The 19718-nt window shown below is 38.7% G+C and overlaps 1 protein-coding gene across 1 annotated transcript in view; it reads right to left on the minus strand.

Moving 5' to 3' along the window:
- The window catches only part of CUBN (cubilin), a 148444-nt gene that overhangs the window by 45468 nt on the left and 83258 nt on the right, over nucleotides 1-19718 (minus strand). Inside the window, exons 33-47 of the mRNA XM_074865188.1 lie at nucleotides 18010-18126; nucleotides 15601-15714; nucleotides 14202-14330; nucleotides 13802-13934; nucleotides 11414-11619; nucleotides 9968-10149; nucleotides 8257-8446; nucleotides 7332-7529; nucleotides 6851-6997; nucleotides 5782-5972; nucleotides 5301-5484; nucleotides 3791-3965; nucleotides 2578-2756; nucleotides 689-898; nucleotides 244-384 (exon numbers count right to left, since the gene is read on the minus strand). Coding sequence (XP_074721289.1) covers nucleotides 244-384; nucleotides 689-898; nucleotides 2578-2756; nucleotides 3791-3965; nucleotides 5301-5484; nucleotides 5782-5972; nucleotides 6851-6997; nucleotides 7332-7529; nucleotides 8257-8446; nucleotides 9968-10149; nucleotides 11414-11619; nucleotides 13802-13934; nucleotides 14202-14330; nucleotides 15601-15714; nucleotides 18010-18126 — 2496 coding nt within the window. The remainder of the gene's footprint in view (nucleotides 1-243; nucleotides 385-688; nucleotides 899-2577; nucleotides 2757-3790; nucleotides 3966-5300; nucleotides 5485-5781; nucleotides 5973-6850; nucleotides 6998-7331; nucleotides 7530-8256; nucleotides 8447-9967; nucleotides 10150-11413; nucleotides 11620-13801; nucleotides 13935-14201; nucleotides 14331-15600; nucleotides 15715-18009; nucleotides 18127-19718) is intronic.

Genomic DNA, 19718 nt, shown 5'->3' on the forward strand with positions numbered 1-19718 from the left:
CCACACTGATGGCAACATCCATTATAGTTAGAGACTGCTTGCCTCTCAAAGTTTCAGCTTGGCTAAGTAGTGATCAGAGAGCCCTATTCATTTTTAATTCATATTACCCCAGAGTTTAAATTTAAGAGCAAATACACACCACTCCAAGAATAAGTGATCTACAATATATGCTGTATTACCGCAATTACAGACTGTGGTATATGTTGCTTCCCTGAAAGTAACTTGCAACCTTACAAATCCAACCTTCAGTACTGGAATCAAAGTGCAGTCTGAATCCTCGGGCGTTGACTGATCCATCAGTGATAAACTTGACATAAGCAAAACTGTCAGAGGTGTCCACAGCATCAGGGAGAGTATTACCACAGTACCTGCCCAACAAATTTCCTGCAAAAATCAAATACAGAAAGAAATCTTATATCAATATATTATTTATGTTTATACTGAAGGATCACTTTCCAATTTAACCAGACAGGCAGGAGTAAACTAGTAAAATCAAGTTATTGCTGGGAAATAGAAGGATTTTGTTTGCCTTACTTTGCTTTAGCAAGCAAGGCAGACAGAAGCAAATACAATGTATATGTTGAAAAGGCTCACTTTGTACCCAAAGGGAAATGCTTTCAGGAACCTCTGGTGAGGTTTCATAGTAGTACTAGGGAAGGGAAGACAAACACTGAAATAATTCTCAGACCAGAAGCGTTGTATTCTCGGATCTCCACAAAGTCATTTGTGCACTCAGAGGAGTTTTGGATATCTAGGCCTTCTAGTCTGATGGTAAGATAGTGGCCCCTGGGACCCTGCAGAAACCATTCGCACAGCAGGTTGTCTTGATAATGAAGATCAGGGTACCCCGTGCTTTCAATGATGCCACTTTGTCCTATCACTGTCCCGCCACAGGGAGCTGCAAAAGGAAGAACATTGCTTGGTTGACTGAAGGACCTCAGAGAGATGACCTTTCTCCTAAACAAGACTTAAAGCTAAGGCACAGCTGACTTGTTCTCTAACTGTGGTAATAAAACAGCAATTGCCTTCCAGTTAAAAAATCTTCCTCATTCTCCTAATTGAACCTGTCCTCATTTGTTGTTTTTATTTTTCACATACCCCCTTCCATTTCAAGCATCCCTTCCTCTCTGTCATATCTCTTATTAATTTGAAAAACTCACAGAGTTCAAGGTCTGTATCTCATCTTTACCCATGTCCATATTTACCAGAAAATCTTGGAAAACTATACCAAATAATTATAAAGAAATTTAGTTTGCTAAATGTGGATCTAAATTTTTTATGACTGAGAAAAGTTGACTGCTGGTTTGGGCCTACAGCTATGGTTCAGACTCCTCTTTCCTGCAGTCCCTTCCTGTTCACATTCCACTCCTTGTGATGCCTTGGTAAGGGATCACTGCACAATCTGGGAAACAGCTATTTTTAATTTTCTTTCTCTGAAAACCCATTTCTCTGTGGTACCTGCAAACATAAGTTCACAATTGTAAGGCTTACAGCAAATAATATTCTCAGGTGGAATTTATGGGATTTTACAGTGTATTCTGTGTGTCTGCTAGTTACAATCTTTTTGTGGCAATAACAGTTCTGTTGGTACTCTCTACTCTTCTGAGTGACTAGTGCTTTGTTCCAGGATGACTGGCATATAGCTGAGATACTGTAAATCTGTTATGGGTAAATATAAATTGTGGCTTCATATACTAACAATGTTTTCTTGCAAGTTGTTTCAGTTTTCACATTCACAAATGTAATAGCACACTATATTGGCTTAAGTGTTTGAAATCTAACACAACCAGCAAAATTCTGTGTAAAGCAATATAGTCCACTACTTTTCCTTTGAGAAATTAACAGCCCTAGACTTTCCTATATGAGTGATACTAACATAATAGCTGCTATTCTTTGAAGATTATTAATATTATCAAAATCAAAAAAGTAGCATATTTCTGAATCTGATCAAAGACTATTTTTTATTTAATTTCAGAACTTTGCCAGTGCTTTCTAACCTGTTTTTGCAGCTTGAAAGCAAATAATTTTAAAGTATTCTTTTTCCCACCTGACCAATAATGGTTCTTACTGTTTGTTCCTTTTTCAGTCTATTGTGCTGCCCCCGTTTGTCTAGCAGCATTCTTATTATAAATTGATTTACATTTACATAGAGAAGCTCCTCATTTGTTCTTCTCCTGCCAACTCTCAGCTGATCTTTGCATTCCCCATCAGAATCCTGCTCGTGAAAATGACACTAATTTTGCAGGCTGAAAATCAGATTAACGTTACATGACTTTATCAACATCAACCTTTTTTTCTACTGCCCCTTTGATAATTGTCTTTGACAAGAGGTTATCCAGTCTTTGTTTCCATTGCTGCAGATCTATGAGCACCTTCCTATTCCTATTTCCATAATTTTCACCTCTTGCTAGGTGCAGAACATGCTGACGTTAACCCACACGACGATTCTGACGCCTTAGCTCTAACACTAACTGAAAGATGCATGTATCTGTTAGTCCACCTCATATGCATAAAACCTTGACACTTGAGACCAAAATCTTCTCTAAAATCAGAGAAATTGATAAATGCAAGCATTACCGATGGAGTATTTAGCATTGAATCCCACGTGCGTGGCACTGCTGTCAGACCTGAACCTCAGGTACATGATGGCTCCTGAGGATCTCTGCGAGCCTGGCATCAAACCTCCGCACAGCTTGGCAATGATGGGGGCAGCGGAGTCGGCGCCATTGCGTAGCTCTAGGTAACTGGAAGTGCAGCTAGGAGAGGAGAGAATTTTCTGTTCAATATATAGCAGTAATGGCTTGAAATGGTTTCAGTATGTGCAGAAAGCCATGAAGCTGTAGCGAATTAGATTAGTTTCCATGCAGTGTGACCAGGACGGAATCAACAAGTTCATAATCAATGATAGTTATGTAATAATTGAATCAAAAGGAGTGCTAGAAACATTGAGAAAGATTCATCCCAAGCCCAGTCTATGATCAGATCAGATCTGACAGAAGCAAGTCCTGGGGAGGGGTATGAACAGCACTGATAGAATATTTGTGACCATCTTTAACATATTTTTTTTGGTAGCATTCGGGTTCAGAAGATATACCTTATTAAGTCTCATTGATGGCTGTTCAATAAAGGAACAGAAACAAAACAGATGAAGAGAATAAAAATTCTAAATCTGGGGGCTTACTTAGGTGGGCATAAAAACCCAAAATATCTTAAGTAACAGCATTTGCACCTTCAGAATGATGCAGTGTCACAAGATTCTCCATCCTGCCCCATTTTTTCTGGACATGGTCTCACAGGTGAGGCTCACCTTTGCCATATAGTGGTCCAGCCCCAAATCAGTGAAGTTACATCAGCTGGAAACTAGGCCATGTTTTATGCTTCAGGCAGGGGGTGCAAAACACGTAGACCCATTGCAAATTAGAAGACAGGCAATGGAGGAGGCAGAGGAATTGTTCTGGTGGTAATCCATTGGATTTAAAAGCACCTGAGAGTCAAAATGACTGAAAATCTGGATATGAAAGGGCTAGAGGGCACAGATTTTACAGAAAGCCCCTTTCTACCACCAGTGCTTCCCTCTGTCTGTTATATTCATTTCTGTCATGCACTCCAAAGTCCTAGGAATCTATACCAGTGGCCTGATAGCTTCAGTGGTCTCACTCAAAAATTTCCTAACCACTTTTGATTGTAAATCTGGAAGTGCGCTCTGGGAGGGATTAGAGAAAGTAACAAGGAAAGAAGAATCAGAATGGAGTCTCTGAAGAATCACAGGCAGAATAATGTGGATGTATACTTTGGTGAAGGTTCAATGTAAAACTGATCTTCAAATTGCAGCTCTACTGCATGTCCATTAGGAGCAGTTATGGTCCAGACACAGTCAGCATGCGGGGGATAATTGCTTGGATAGTTGGGGGAAGATGTATATCCGCTGGGGTTGAAATCATTGATATAAATATTCCCTCCACAAGCTGGGAAAGAAAAGATCACCAACAAAAAATAACATGTTAAGGAAATGGGTGAGGCATCAAAAATATGAGTTATCACTATATTCCAACACAATTTCCTTTTGGTGTCATATAGTTACATCAAAAACAAGTGCATTTTACTACTTACTTGGGCAAACATTTTAATGCAGTAGAATCCTATGTTCCTGGGCTCCTGCTTATCTAGCCCTTCTCATTTTCAGATGTTCAGGACCCTGAATTAAACTGGTATTAGTTCTTCCTTGGATTGCTTCTAAACCAAGCAGGAAACATATTTCTTGTCTGGTTCCTATCCCAATTCCCAAGAGCTAGAAAGCCTACAAGTCAGACCCATCAATGCTTCTGTTGCATCGTTCCCCACTTCTGCTTTCCAAAAACTGAAATGTCCATTTGAGACAATAATGAATGTGTGAAGAAGCAAACATGAGCATTTGTTCAGGTCCTTTATCCTACAAAAATATCTTTATTTTGACCAGAACCTTTCTGTCAAAACCCCCCACTATGTTCTAGCAATACTGGTTTAACACAGGGTTTAATCAAGTTTTATAAATTGAAATGGTAGAAATACTATTGTATAGCTTCACCCATTCCCTTTACAAATCCCCTACAATAATGCTAAGAATGATTCTTTGTGGCAGCAGGGAAAAGTAGGCAGAAAACAAGCACTTAAAAATTTTAGTAGATTGACAAGTTGCCTTAGTTGTATTTAGTTACACTCTTTAACAGGAGGTCTCCTGGTGTCCCAAGTGGCATGTGTCATGAATACAGTGGAATAACTGCAAATGCCAAATCCCTGATTTACCCATGGGACCTGAGTCTCCATTTTTTTTATTCTTTCAAAAAACATTAGCTCTAGCAAGGAATGTTATTTTCTCAAGTGAGAGTAGAGCTTGTGAGAAATGTTACAACCTTTCTAGACACACTAGCCTAAATCATTCCTGACATTGTTTAGCACTTGTACTGGGTACTATATGTTCAAAATAATGTTCTTGTTTCCAGGATTTTTTTCCTTTTCTGTATGAATTTTGAACATCTCTTCCTAACTATAGATACTATTTCCCTGCTAAAGGGTTTCCCCTAAGTTTTTTTTTTTTTTAAACTTTAATATCTCCAGTTTCCATGACCTGTGGCTGGCTCTCTTTAAAAAGGAGACATTTGAGAGTAGGATCAGAAGTCATGCACTAAAGAAAGAAACGGGACATTTTTGCAGACATCAGATTTTACCAGGGTTGGGACTTATAACAAGAACTTCCTTTAAAAGGACAAACTAAAAGTTATATCTATTTTGTTGCAGAATTTAAGTTTATTTCCTAGACTTACCTAGACTCTTAGCCTCGTATTTCAGTTTGAATCCTTGACCCTCATTCCTGCTGTCAGAAATGAAGTGGACAAACAGTTGATTGTCTGTGGTGTACATGGTAGAGATGGGGCTGCTTCCACAAAACCGTCCATTCCCTCTTCCAGACACCAAAGGTGGGGCAGCACTATCTAACCCATTCTTCAGCTAGAAGAAGAGAAATTGCTAACGTCACTCAAGCAAACAGCCCTGAAATGTAAAATTTGAGCAAATACCATCTTAATGCTTCCAGCCATGTGGGAAAACAATAATCTAGTGATTAATTAATGCACAGCAATAAATATAAGAGAGAGAGAGAGAGGGAGAGAAATAATCTCTGTGATATTTCTCTTTGGTATCATCTCCACTCCCAGACAACCTGGGATGCCTTAGTGACACTGGAATCTGTGAGATTTAGTAGTTTTAATAGCTTTGAGAATTTGGTGACCTAGCCAATAACCTCACCTCTACATAATCTCCAAGGCTGCAGGAAGTATCTTCACTCTTAACCTGGAAAGGCTGTTCAAAATGGACAGCAATGATAAATCCAGAGGTTACCACTACACGCCAGGAACAATTCAGATTAGCAGCATAGTCTTGAGGGTAGTTGGGGGATGTTATCACACCCTCGCCTGTGTGTAGAAAGCCTCCACAACCTGAGAAAAGGGAGTTGAAGCAAAATAAAAGATATTAGCATCAACTATTCACATATTAATTTAGAGAAAAACCCTGTCTCCTAAAAGGGAGATATGACAGGTAAAAGCAAATGTTGAAGCAAGTGTATGAAGAGTTAAGGGGCAGAGAGCAATGCACACAATGAATGATCTCCCAAATACAAGCTAGTAGATTGAAAGATGACACACACCAAACATCTTGACAGTGAGACTCAGTTCTCAGATTTAACAGATGAGTAAGCAGGCAGCTGTGCCAAGGACCTCCCATGGCATGAGCATATTGTTACACTGAGTATATTGCTTCTAGCCACAGACCAAACCACTGTCACCTACTCAAGCTGCCAGTCAGAAAAACTTCCCCTGCTGCCCACTGTTATCATAACACCTTCCTTAGTGCTTCAACCCATTCAGGAATCTGTTATCATCCCTGGGTGCATGTGGGAGAAGGAGTGCCACTGGAAATTGCTGACATTCCTGCTGGAACTTACACAGCTTTCTGCATCTGTCTCTCTGGTTTGTGTCTATGCTTTGAGTCCTTTATTTCCCTCTCTTAGTTGGGCATTCTTTCACCTTTCAGCTGAACTGTTATAAACTTAGGCATACACTTTTCTCACTTCTGAAAAGTGACCGGTCTGGTTGAATCATGCTTTGTTGTATTATATTGCTGGGAAAATAGCAAATTTTACCTTTGGAGAGTCAGACATTTATTAATGCATATTCATAAGATGTGAATAGTTGGTCTGTGTGATTAAGTTGATAGACTGTGGACAGATGTTAAAAATGCCAGTCTTTTCTTTCCTTACCCCATTGTTAACAGCAAGGCAGACATTTATCTGAGGGAGAAGAGAAACAAATCTTACTTTTGTGATAAGAGGCATTAAACCCAGCTCCAGTGACACTTGCATCTGACAAGAAGTGGATGAACATTGCCTCTCCAGTTGATCTTACTGGCCCAGGAGGTTCTCGTCCACACAGAGTAGCCAGCACTGGAGAAAGACTAGTGTCTCCTGAGATCAAAAGAAGACATGCTAGTGTTAAAACCAAATCAACTCACATCTGCCTATTGGTTGCTGTGGCTCACACCTGCAGTCAGGTGCTTTTCAACGTCTTTAACCCATTTCAGATTGAGATATATTTTTATAGACCACCAAATAGTTGGCCAGACCTCGCTAGTTTTATTTTAACTAGCAGAATGTCTCAGTATAGAGGAAGAATACTGATTTAGAGCACTTTTCCATTGCTATCTAGATTGCTTAAGCTCAATGGACATGAGAATTCCAGGTACTGGGACTTGGGGTATCTACTGCACACTGTTAGGGCAGGGCAAGATTGGCTTCTCACCATCTTGGATAATAAGTTTGTCATAGTTGCATGAGCTGTGAGATTCTATGTCTAGGGCCAGGATATTGAACTCTACAGTAGATCCAGGAGCTCTGATAAGCCACACACAGTCAGCAAAATTTCTGTAATTCATGGGCCAGCCCGGTGAGAAGAGGAATGAAGGTGTTTCTTCAGTTGTTACAGTCCCTCCGCATGCACCTGTCACATACAAAAAACAAAAATGAAAACATCCACTTTTTAAACTGAACACTCCCCTCGTATAATTTGTCCTATAATTAAGCACAATGGGGGCACAGTGATGATATGTGCAGTCACAGGAATGCATTTCTTCAACTTCAGTTTTGACTGGGAGTACATCTGAAAACCCTGACCTATAAGGATGTTCCTGTGCTACCTTTAGACTTAGAAAGAAGACACTGCATTACGTCCTAGTTAGTCTTAACTTCCTCTTGTTGAACTAGCTCAGAGAAAATCATAAGAAGCATATTCCCTCTCCTTCCACATGCTATTTGTCAGAGGTACATGATCATACTGAGCATATTCTCTTTATTTATGGATATGATATGCATTATAGTGAAAGGTTTCATATCACAATGGCCAGTGACTTAAGAAAGGTATTTCAAGAGGGATATTTTTTCATTAAAGCATATAAAATGTTTAGCTTTCATGAAATAACTGTGTAAAGAAAAATGTCCCTCTACCAACATACTTAGTTTTAAACCACTGTAAAACAGTATATCTGAAAGTGCCTAAAAATTGTTTTAAAAAGCTATTAAAATGCTTAATTAAAATGTCAATGAAAACTTTCCCTCTGTTAATAGCTAGGGCTTTCTCTTGTGGGGAAATTGGTTTGGAGTTTTTAAAGTAAATCTCAGTATATCACTGGCTATATCACTTTTACCTGTGCAACCCACTGAAAACCCACCTCTAGCAATGGTGTGTGTAACAGCAGAAGCATCCACTGCATACCACTCCAAAAGAAAGCCTTTTCCTGTCACAGACACATCTGACTGGAACTGGATTGTCATCGAACTGCCAGAGGATGCAAAAGAAGCAGAGTCTGCACCACAGTATGTTGCAATAAGACGAGAATGAATGGAGGGCCCATCATAAACCTGCAGAGAGAAGGAGAATGATGCCATTCATCACACAGGCAGATTTTCATCCACCCCATACTCAGCAAGTTTCCAAGGAGAAAGTTACCCTCTTTAAATGAGTGAGGGATCTTTCAGCAAATCCAAGTTAGAGATAAACCTTTCTTACAAAAAATGGAAGAAAATTTCCCTTTCCATTATATACTGTTAATTGTGAAGCTTTCACAGAAGGATCTGAATGGAAGCCACCAAATTCAGCTCATTCCCTATCACAGGGCTGCTCTTTAGGGACATGGACTGGTGTCCTGTGTTAAAAAAGTCTGCCAGTACAATCTTGTTCCTTGCTGGGGAAAAAAACAAGATCTGCAGGAAAAAGCTATTGTGGGTTGTTTGGTTTTTTTTTTTCTTTTTCCCCCTGAGGAACAAATATTTTAAATTCTATTAAATAAATATGCGATAATATTGTTTTCATTTTATGTATTTATAAGCCAAAATCTTGCATGGTTAAAACATGCTTCTCTTTTGCCACCTTTCAAACTTATTTGTGTTCTTGTCCTCTTTCCCCCAGTAAAAAGTGTCCAGTACAGAAAGCTAGGAAATATTAAATAAACATTAACATTATATTGAAGACCTGATCTTTGAGTGAGGTTGATTCACACCCACTGAATGTCTAGCTGATTTAAGAAACTCATTTTGCTTTCAGAGGGACTGACAAAGAAAGGTAGGCTGAGTTAGAAGAAAGAAGATGCTGTTAAAGTCTCATGATGAAGGAAAAAGTTATATTTCTTTTTGGAACTAATATTAAATTTGGATATCAGTGAATTAATAATGAATTTAATATACTAAATATCTTGAACTAGTATTAATTTTCTCTTTCTCAAAGATGAAAAAGTTAATTAGCAAATCAGCTGGTTAAAATAAAAAAAAAGACAGTAAGACAGTAAGAGATTTACCTTATTTAACTAAGTAGTTATGTTTAGCTACGTTCAGAAAGAAGTTGTTGCCTCTGTTGCTCCATTTTGCTTAGCACCATGCGTGCTATGTTTTTTAGCCTGGTAAGGCGGCTAAACTGTATTACAGGAGGGTACACAAAAACAATCAAACAGGAAGAAAAAGGTACCTTTCTACTGCCAACAGCAAATTACTGATCCACAGAGCAAAGAAGGACAAGTAAAGGATTTTAAAATAACCTTATTTTTAGAGGCATTGAAATGTTATTATTACTGTTGTCCTCAACTGAACTCAACAGAGCAAAGTTCAACTGGTTATCTGACCTGAAATTCTTAGATTTGAAAATTCAGGATTGTACTATTGTGGACTTATTTTTAACAGGTTTCAAACTTACAGACTGGAAATATCTGTTAGGGAGCCAAAGAGTATGTAACCATTCCTATAGCTAATAATTTATGAAAAGATGACATAGCAAAACCAGTAAGGCACACCTGACCCTCAGAAATTCTTCCCATTCCTCCTGAAGGTTTCTCTATTCATCATTTTTATGAAAGTTAATTGAAATAAAATAACTTCTCACAATGAAATCACCTTTAGCTTGTCATAACGGCATATGTGATGATTTTCAATATCCATCTGCAGGATACGGCCATGGATAACTTGTGAAGCATTAACGCTTATTCGCCACTGGTAATTGGAATTGTGAGGGTAACTTCTGGGCCACTGGGGTGAAGCTATTTGTCCTCTGTTTCCCACAATGTCATTTCCATACACTGAAAAACAAGAGAGACAACTAATGCCTCTAATTCATATAGATTAAAAGAAGCATTGAGGCCCAGCCTGGAATGTAGCTTTCATTTCAGCCCATCTGACTTAATTTACTTAGGACTAGACAGCGCTGTGAGGCATAGACTTGTGTCTCAGGCAGTCCTAGGATGCACATCTATTTTCTTGTTGTGAGGGATGCAGTGTGCCCTTATCTGAAGGAAACTACCCATTTGCGACGTGTGGCTCTACACATAGGAGAGGCAGTAAGATGGCACATCTAAATTCCCCCCTGACTCTGCCTACTTCATGTTCATTTCTTCACAAGAAGCATTAAATAATAAAATTATTTTTTTAAAACGCCTTTGTGTGTTCTGGTGAAAAATGGTTCTGATCTGATTGGGCTCTGAACTATTGATAATTCCTTTTGAAAATGAGCAGTAAAAGTCTCAAAGGAAAATTATTAGAAGTTCAGCTTGCATAATCAGAATGGCTGTGGATGTTTAGCTTCAGTAGTCTGTTCTTGCAGCAAGTGAGACTGATGTTTGCAATGGTCCCTTGACATTTTGGATCTATAAACTGGCAACATTTCCTTTTCTTCTAATTCTGTTCCCTGGTTGATGGTGTCTAGATCCAAACCAGAAGATCGGCACCGTCATACTCAAAAAGCAAAATGGAAAGCTGGGAAATAAATGCTTTTCTGTTAATTTGTCAATTGCCTAATAGATGGCCACATAAATATTAAATACCATTGCTCACTCTCAGGTAGCCAAGACATTTGGTCAGATATTTTTACTCTTAGAGGAGGCTAATGGTAAACTCGGGTTGCCATAGAAGTTTTTAGTATATAGCTCTTATTCATATCTTCACAGCCCAATACCACTCAAGAAAGAATCTGAAAATTGCTTGATAAACTGTTAGAAAACAGTCAGTGAAATAGAGGACATTTTATTTTCTGTAATCCATGCAATTTTTTGCTTCTGGAAGGATAATATGATCAATCTGAAAAAATATTGTCTGTTATGATAATTTAAAAAGATAAAATTGACATGTCTGATTCTCTGCTTATGTTATACTTAATATACTTACATACACACAAGTTCTGTTCTGACATGTTTTAGAGAATCCCTTTACATTCAGTAGATATTTTACAAAATAGTTTTTAAGTGAATTTACAGCCTTGCTGACATCCACAAACATTTTGTAATAGACCTTACAGCTTTGAAGTTTTATGAAAGAACAATGGTTTTCAATTAAATAACATTTACTCACAGTGAGAGAATGTAGCCCTGAAGCCAACATCAGTGCCTGAGCTGTCTGAGACAAATTTGACCCACAGGACATGTCCAACAGTAGACATATTATTTGAAGGCAAGGAGTTCCCGCAGAATCGTCCTGCCAGCGTGCCTGTATCATTCCCTTCACGAATCTCCAGGTAATCTTTGGTGCAGCCGCTACTATCTTCCACCTGAAACGCTCTGTTTCAATAGCAGTAGAAGAGCATTAGTAGGCATATGACTGGTACATACTTCAGAGTCTGCCCTGCCAGGCCACTAATCCCCATCGCTGGTATCCTGTTCTAACAGTTAAGAAGAGGGCAGCAACAAAACCCTCCAGAACCCAGAGGTCACTGCTTATCACCTGGTAGTGCTGCTGATACAGGGCCCTCTCTTTTCTAGCCCCTTATTTTCTGACAGAACTTCAGTTTGCAAAGTTATAATTTTTAAAGAGTTTTCAAACCCTTGTTTCTTGGTTCTCCAACAACAACCATGAAACACAGAAAACCCCTGATACATAGAACAGATTTTTAATATAAGCCCAGGTCAGACTATTTACTGGGTACACATCTATTGGGTGCAGGGAACACTTTACTGCCTTACAAATCAGTTTTCATTCCCTTCATACGTGTATTATTTCATTATACTCTCTGGTGAGAAAACAATTGCCAGGGGCCTAGACTCATTTGTAATTAACACCTCACAGGTCAGAGTGTTTCTTCAGAATTATGAAATATTACTGTTTCTCTGGCTTCTCTGAGTTTCACATAGATGGATGTACAAAATAATAATAGGGATTGCTATGAACTCTTCTAAACCAATTTTTACCTTAGAAAAGGAATAGGATTTAGTAATCAAATTATAAATTCTTAATTACTGCACCAAGCTGAATGCTAAATATATTCTAAAAATCATTATCTGTCATTCTGAGTGCTTTGATTCAATCCAATATCCTTTTCAGAAGCAGGCTATGAATATACAGTAAAGATTCCAGAGAGTGACTTTTATGACCAATGCCCCAAATATTTGTGCTTTCTGATTTTCTGGTAACAACTTCTCCCCTTCAGTTCTGAATATAGCCATATGTGTTCAGTGTACACATTCTGTGAAATGGTTCCAACCGCTCATCTGTATATACTTCAGACTAATTTAAAGCTAACCTTCAAATTGCAAGACAGACATTTCTATTCAGACTGAGCTGAAGAAAATGAATGTCTCATGCCAACAAAACTTTATAAACCCCTAATATTAAATTAAATAAAATAAATACTGCTTTCTAACACAATTACTCCATGCTTTCCAGTATTTTCAGCTTGCCTTTCAGCTATGTGTAACTGAAGAAAAAGAGTTTACATCTGCTCAGTGTCACTTTATATAATTGAATTTATGTTCCACTGATAGTTCTGCTTCACACTAGATTTCTGTTTTAGTTCTGAAAAGTTGCTATTCATTATTTTGTAGCAAATATTTTGGAAAATGTTTTCAGGCTGTAGTACTTTTTCTCTGCTTCAGTGAGTAAAGGAGGAATAGAATGTCCTTTTTATTGTGTTAGTGAATCAGTACATGCCTAACAAATTGCACCGTATGCAGTCAGCATGTTACTGGGCAAATTTTCCTTTTGTCCTGATTAACTGTAAATGCAGGTTCAGAATTACTTTTATTTTCCTGCTCATTCTTGATAAGCTTTGCAAAGGGTCAGTGCTCTCTTTCTTGGCAGCAGCCACTGTTTGATGCCGGGAAACTGAGAGGCTCAGAAATCCACATCATGGGTAAAGAACAACCTAACCACCCTGGTAAAGGACTCCACATTGTTCTGTGGATCACACATGACTTTCCTGTCAGAAGTCTTCAAAGGAAAGTTACTTTGCTGAAGGGAAAACAAAATTCCTTCGGATACTCTCCTGGCCCCTGTTGTACCTCCACTAATTGTTGGAGAAATTTTGAAGAGTTTAATATCAATTTTAACCTCAGAGTCTGTGGAGTATCTGGACCCTTTCTATTACTCACCTATATAGTAAATACTACAATGAATCTGCTAGTAAGGAAATAGTAGGAATTTCCTTTGTAAAGAAAAGGCAGAGCAATGCTAAATTTCCTCTTCTTGTTTATAAGTGAGTGAGAACTGGCTTCTTTAGCATACCATGCTGCCCAAACAATAAACCACCTATTTATATAATGCTGTATGCCTTAATATAAGCAATGACTAAGACAGGAGAACACCGATTGCAAGCTGCCACTAACCACTGCTGTGTTCTCTTTCCAAGTTACTCTAAAAACATGTTTCAGCTTTATCATGTGGTAATTACATTTCCTAATAAACACAGAGCATCCTTCCTTCAGGTCTGTTAAAGGGCTGAATAATAACCCCTGGCAATGCATTTACATGAAGGACAGCTGGAGCCGGTTGCCAGGGGAGCTGAGAATCATCCAGACACACTCCGTGTTGAGCGGATATGGCTCAGGATAGCCAGGGCTGTTGAAAGCTCCTCTGTCCATGTGGAAAGTACCCCCGCAGGCTGCAACAAGAAGGAGACAGCAGAGGCTAGAGAAGGATGACATAAAAAAAAATACCTTGACAGAGCCAGAGCATTTGCTAATCAAGAAAGCATTTCTTCTTGTCTCCTTGTTCTTTAGCTTGTTGATATACTTGCTGAGGCCTTGTCCAAAAAGTGGAAGGGTAATAGGGGATTTTAAGAGAGGAAATGTCAGAGAGATAAAGAGATACAGGATCTGTTCTTCTTCTTAAAAGTCAGAAGGTAGCAACACCTGTCACATGGACTTACATGATGATGATGCAGCATAGGTGGCACGGAAGCCCCTGGCGGTAATGTCGTTGTTGGAGATGAAGTTCACCACCAAGGCATTACCAAAAGAAGTGACAGGATGTGGCATAGTAGCACCACAGTAACGGCCTGAAAGAGAACAAGACAGAGAGAAAAAAAAAGAAGTGTTAAGCGTGTAATTAGTAATTTAACATTTGGGGTTAATGCCTGACAGCAACCAGGAGTAACATTTGTTGCTTACAGTTGCAGTTGCCAATTTAATCTACATAAAAATGAAATACTCTATTTCATTAGCACAGAACTCAACTGTGATGACAATTTTTTTTAACAGAGGAAGGACCTCCTGTACTCCAGGCACCCTAGTCACTGGCTAGTCTGTCACTGAGCTCCTTTGTGTTCACTCTATCCAGAAATTACAGCCTAATTGAAAAAAAAAAAAAATCCCATCAAATATATCTGACAGCAGTTTCCATTTCACTCAACTGCTTTCTGATAAAAAAACAAGTGACAAATAACAGACCAGTTCTCCTGTAATGGATTGTAACATGGGGATTAGAAATATGAATCACCATCTACCAGAAAGGCATCTGACAGCAAAAAGAAAGATAGCAGCTAGTATCCTGGTCCTCTTGCCAAGTGAAAGCCAAGGGTAGGAGACCAAAAAATGAATTCTGCTCTTAGTTACAAACCATTTAAATTGAGTACAGCCCCACTCCTGCCAAGAGAGCATATACAGAAATAGAGTAAGGGAGAGCATGATCAGGCACAAACATTCTGAACTTCCCAAAATGGAATCTGAGGTAACCCTGGGGATGTGAGGGGAGTCAGAACCACCCTGTGGCCAGGGCTCTCTCATGGCTTCCTGGCAGTATAAGCACTGAATTTTGCTGCTCCAGACTGCTCCTGCCACTTGAAGGTGATGGATTGGGACACAGATGTTGGGAGAAAGCTGTAGAAAATTCGGGAACAAGCAGAAAATCAGGCTTTCCAGGGCTTGAGGAAAATCTGCTTTCTGTTCCCAGAAATCTGCAGCTTTCTTCACCTATGTTTACTGTTGACTGTGCTTATGAGTGTGGGTTATGTTATGTTTTTGTACAGTTAACTCGGAATTCAGTTTAAACTGAATTGCTTTGTTCCCAATATTGTTCAGCTAAAGAGGAAGGAAGAGGCAGCTGGAGTCAGCTCCAAACTGTAGGTTATAGGAATACAGAGCCTGAGAGGACTGTGCCATTCACACTGAACACTTACCCTCTACCCCGGTCTCCTCTGGCCGGAGTGGCCAAGGAGCTTCCTTTATCAGAGAAAATCCATGAAACAGGAGAACACTCAGAGAAAACTTTCTTTTGCATACACTGGGTGTAGCTCTGTATATGAAATAAACAAGGGAAAGGTACAATACCTCGAAGAGGAGCCTCGTAGTTATTCCCATCCAAAATCTCCACAAAATCCGTTGTACAGTTTTGTCTATTGTATTCAATATCAAAGTCAGTGAATGAAAGTGTGACGTGGTTGACTGGCAACAGCAAAGAGTAAAAACTCAAAAAGAAGTTTGGCATTTCACAGAGAAATAATTACATGTAAACAAATGTACCATCTTTTCCTTTCTCCCCTGAAGTCAGTCAGTCCCTCTAAAGTGTAACATCTGAAGTAATATAATCCCTGGTACATGGAGTGAATTTGATAGAAGTACACTAATCCTTACTGCAAAGGTCCTGGTAAATCTCTTCATATTTCAGTACTTTCTAGTACAATCAACATGAGAACCGTACGATTTAACACATACACATGAATCTAAATTTCCTAATATCTGAACAGCTTCATTATATACTGAAAGTGTCAGCAAATACAACATGGAAAATTTACACACATTCAGAAACAAAACTCATTTCTACACATCTGTGACCTTCTGTTCCCTTGCGATCTAAACCATAGATCTGGACAAAATGTGAATTGATGTTGCCCTGCTCCAGGCTTAGAAAAAGCTGGTTCTTTCATCGTTTTGTAACGTTCCACATACATCAATTGGACTGGTCGAAGGATCATTAACTACCCTCAGCTATATTTGTACAGAATTGGATTTTCCACTCCCTTGAAGTGGAGGCTACATCCTGAAAAAGAGGATTTCTGACTGTGGGTATTTTTGACTCTTGTATTGCTTTTGCTTGTCTGATATGAACGAAGGTGAAGTCACAACTGGAAGAAGAGAGGCTGTCCTCAACACCAGTCTGTGACAGTAGTTAGTCCTGGCCTTAGAGCTCCTATGCAGTTCGAGCAGGTCAGAAAGAATCTCACGATTTAGATGATAACTAAGTTTTCTCCCACATTGGCCAAACCTCAATTTGACACAAATATTTTGCTTCTCACTGGGCTACAATTAATTAGCTAGAATAAGCTGAAATGACAGAGGTGGACCCAGGCACTGTACGCAGCAGGGTGCCACTGACTGGCATTCAGCTGCATAGTCTGTGTGTTTGGCACTCACTGTGTGCCCTGTCTGGTCAATCAATTACAGCTATCAATGCAGGTCCTCAGGATACAAAGTGAAAAGGAAAAACACAGTGGGTGGCAAGAGCAGGAGACTTGTTGGCCTTCTCAGTAAAAGCAGAGCAGGAACTCTGCTGTGGTTTGCCGTTGGCCAAATCTACTGCATGTGGCTCTACCCTGTAGTGCTGAGTGACTGGCGTAATGAAGCCACGTGTACCTGTAACGTGTGGTATGTGGTGGTCCTGGTGGTAAATTGAGGAAGTCACTACATACACACACTACTTCTTATAGAGCATTTTTCTGGTCCCTCATACTGATGTAATTCAGGAGACAACAGTTATGTATGAGGTTTCAACCTGGATCCAGAAAACAATTGTCTTTAAAAACAAATGTTGTATAGGTGAGGAACAGCTTTGATGCTGTCATTTTCATATATTTGTATAAGAACCTATGCTAAAAAAAAAAAAAAGTATGGCTTATCTCCTGATTTTTGTTTTGGAGTTTTCTTTGGCAAATTGATTTTCATTTTATAACCTAGCAGAATAAACTTACAAATGTGGTTGGAACATTCTACAATTTTAACAACAATGGCTAAATATCAGATGAACAACTGAAGTTCAGTAGTTGCTATTAAAAAGAAACATTTATTTTAAATGATGTTACCAAGATACGATTACTCAATTGTAAATATTTTTTAGGAATCTTATACAATGTAAAGGTAATACTGGGTATTAAAGGTAATATCAGTATCTGATGGAAAATATTTGGTCTTTTATGATCAATCATAAATCTGTGTAAAATTAGACAGGAACATCTGAGATTGTATCTATGCACATAAGACCAGTTTATTTATTTATTTTTTATTTGTATTTGAAATTGAAATGCCTCTGTATGTTTTCTCATTATTTAATTTTTTTCTTTTTTTTTTATGTTAACAGCGTAGATTTGATCTAACACAACTCTAGCTTGAAAAATCCAGACTAAAATAAGGTTGGCTAAATGCAAGTACTTTAATTATATATAAACACTTAGATTTTCTCATGGACAAATCCAGCTTCACATAGTATGCAACACCTCATTTATAATTGCAACACTTGGGCCATAGTAAATCAGCTATGACAAAGTTGTAAACTGTTTTCCTCACTATGCACTAAATCTTTTAAAGTGAAATCTGACTTAGGACAGATTAGGAGAGCCACACTCTCCAACTACCAGGATGCAGAACTTCCTAGAGAAATAAAGGAGGAATTTTGTATTGTTATTACAGAAAAGAAGATGAGGATGTTAGTCATCCCAGCTAACTATAAAAGATGTTTTTACTTACATGGTTCCTGAGCCTGAATAATCCAGCTGCAGTTCTGATTGTTTGGGTATTTGGCAGGATACAGAGGAGAGGAAATTGCTGCCCCAACTGAATCTGACTCTATGAAACTTCCGCATGCTTTAGAATGAAACACATACACACACACATACACACATTATCAATATATACAAAACACTTATCTTGGATTTTGTAGTAAAAATGAGTGAATAAAATGTAACATACTACATCAATGTGGAATGAGGATAAAATTCACAACAGTAATTTTTCAGAAGAAGAGACTTAAGGACTAGCTCCTATCACTGAGTGTACTTTCTTGACCAGGATCCACAGTCCATGCTGCCCCTGGCTGACCATCTGAGAGATGCCAGATTGACTTGGGAACAGACCTCATCTTTATAGTTCCTCATAGCCCAGAAGAGCAATCTTGGGGCTAAAATAATTTGGTTTCCAGGTAGTGCAATCATACACTGATCATTTGCCTTTGTTGGCAACAATCATTTCTCTGATCATTTGCCTGTGTTGGCAGCTAGGAAGAAAACAATTACAAAAAACTCTCCCGAACCTTCCAATGCCCAAGGATGGCATCACATTGCATTGGCATGATCTCTTGTGAGCTGCATCAACAAAACTGCAATTGTGTGAAATGCTGCACATGTGCAAGAGCTCGGTTGACTGCATAACTTTGGCTAACAGTGCTGAGGGCTGCCATGCCTCATTTCTAAGCATATTGACTCATCATAACCCTCCAGATCTGAGTTTAACACACAGGTGCTTTAAACAGCAGAGTGAGGAGTTAGGTACCAGAGACAGATTCATTTAAAGTGCTGTGCTGCCTAAAACATCCATCAGGAGGGTTTTCTCAGAAAGAGGGAAGCTGGGTTGCCTACATCCTAGGCAGGCAGCACTTGCTCACCAGGCATGTTTTGTGCAGGGCCTAATCCCATAAATGTGCGCTGAGAATGTTTAACAGAGCTGTTAGTCAGAAATGCCTAATTAGGCATCTAACTAGTACCGCAATAACTGGGGTTCCTGAGATTTTTGCTGATCCAAATTCCTCCTTTTCTTTATAATTTTTCACAGTATTTTCAAAGGAAAAAACATTTCTGGGAAAAGCACTAATTTATAGTGAAAAGAATCCTAAGAAGAAAATGAGAGAACGGTATTTTCTCTGAAAAAACTAAATGGCTGTATCTTGGGGAAAAAATGTCTTCAAAGTTACTGTGAAAAACTGAAAGTAAATCACCAATCATCAAATAGGATGTAATTTCATGAAAAATTCTGCCCAGTTGGTGTCATTTTTCATTAAAAAGGAAACCATGTAAAATACCAATTAGTTCTCCACAAATTGGATAGTTGATGTTTGGCAGGGTTTGCAGGCCTGAATCCATGGACTTCATCAACAGCACCACACAGAATTCTTTTATAGCTTTTCGGATTCATGCGCATGGATAGACATATAAAATGTTATTTTGTCACTAGGTCTGTGGAAACTGCCAGTTGCATATTTTTCTCAGGACAGTTATGGGTAGCTAACCCTCTAGGGAGGAGGAATAAGACGCAACTGGTGTGTGCTAGATGCAAATAAGTTTTTTCACCAATCAAAGAATCTAAGATGATCCTTAGATTTTAAATTATTTAATCTATAATTTGGAAAAATTCTGTCCTGTTAAAGATACACACTGGTATGCTGCATGTATAGAAACACTTCC

The sequence above is a fragment of the Strix uralensis genome, chromosome 1, assembly GCF_047716275.1.
Source record: "Strix uralensis isolate ZFMK-TIS-50842 chromosome 1, bStrUra1, whole genome shotgun sequence".
NCBI classification, from domain to species: Eukaryota; Metazoa; Chordata; class Aves; order Strigiformes; family Strigidae; genus Strix; species Strix uralensis.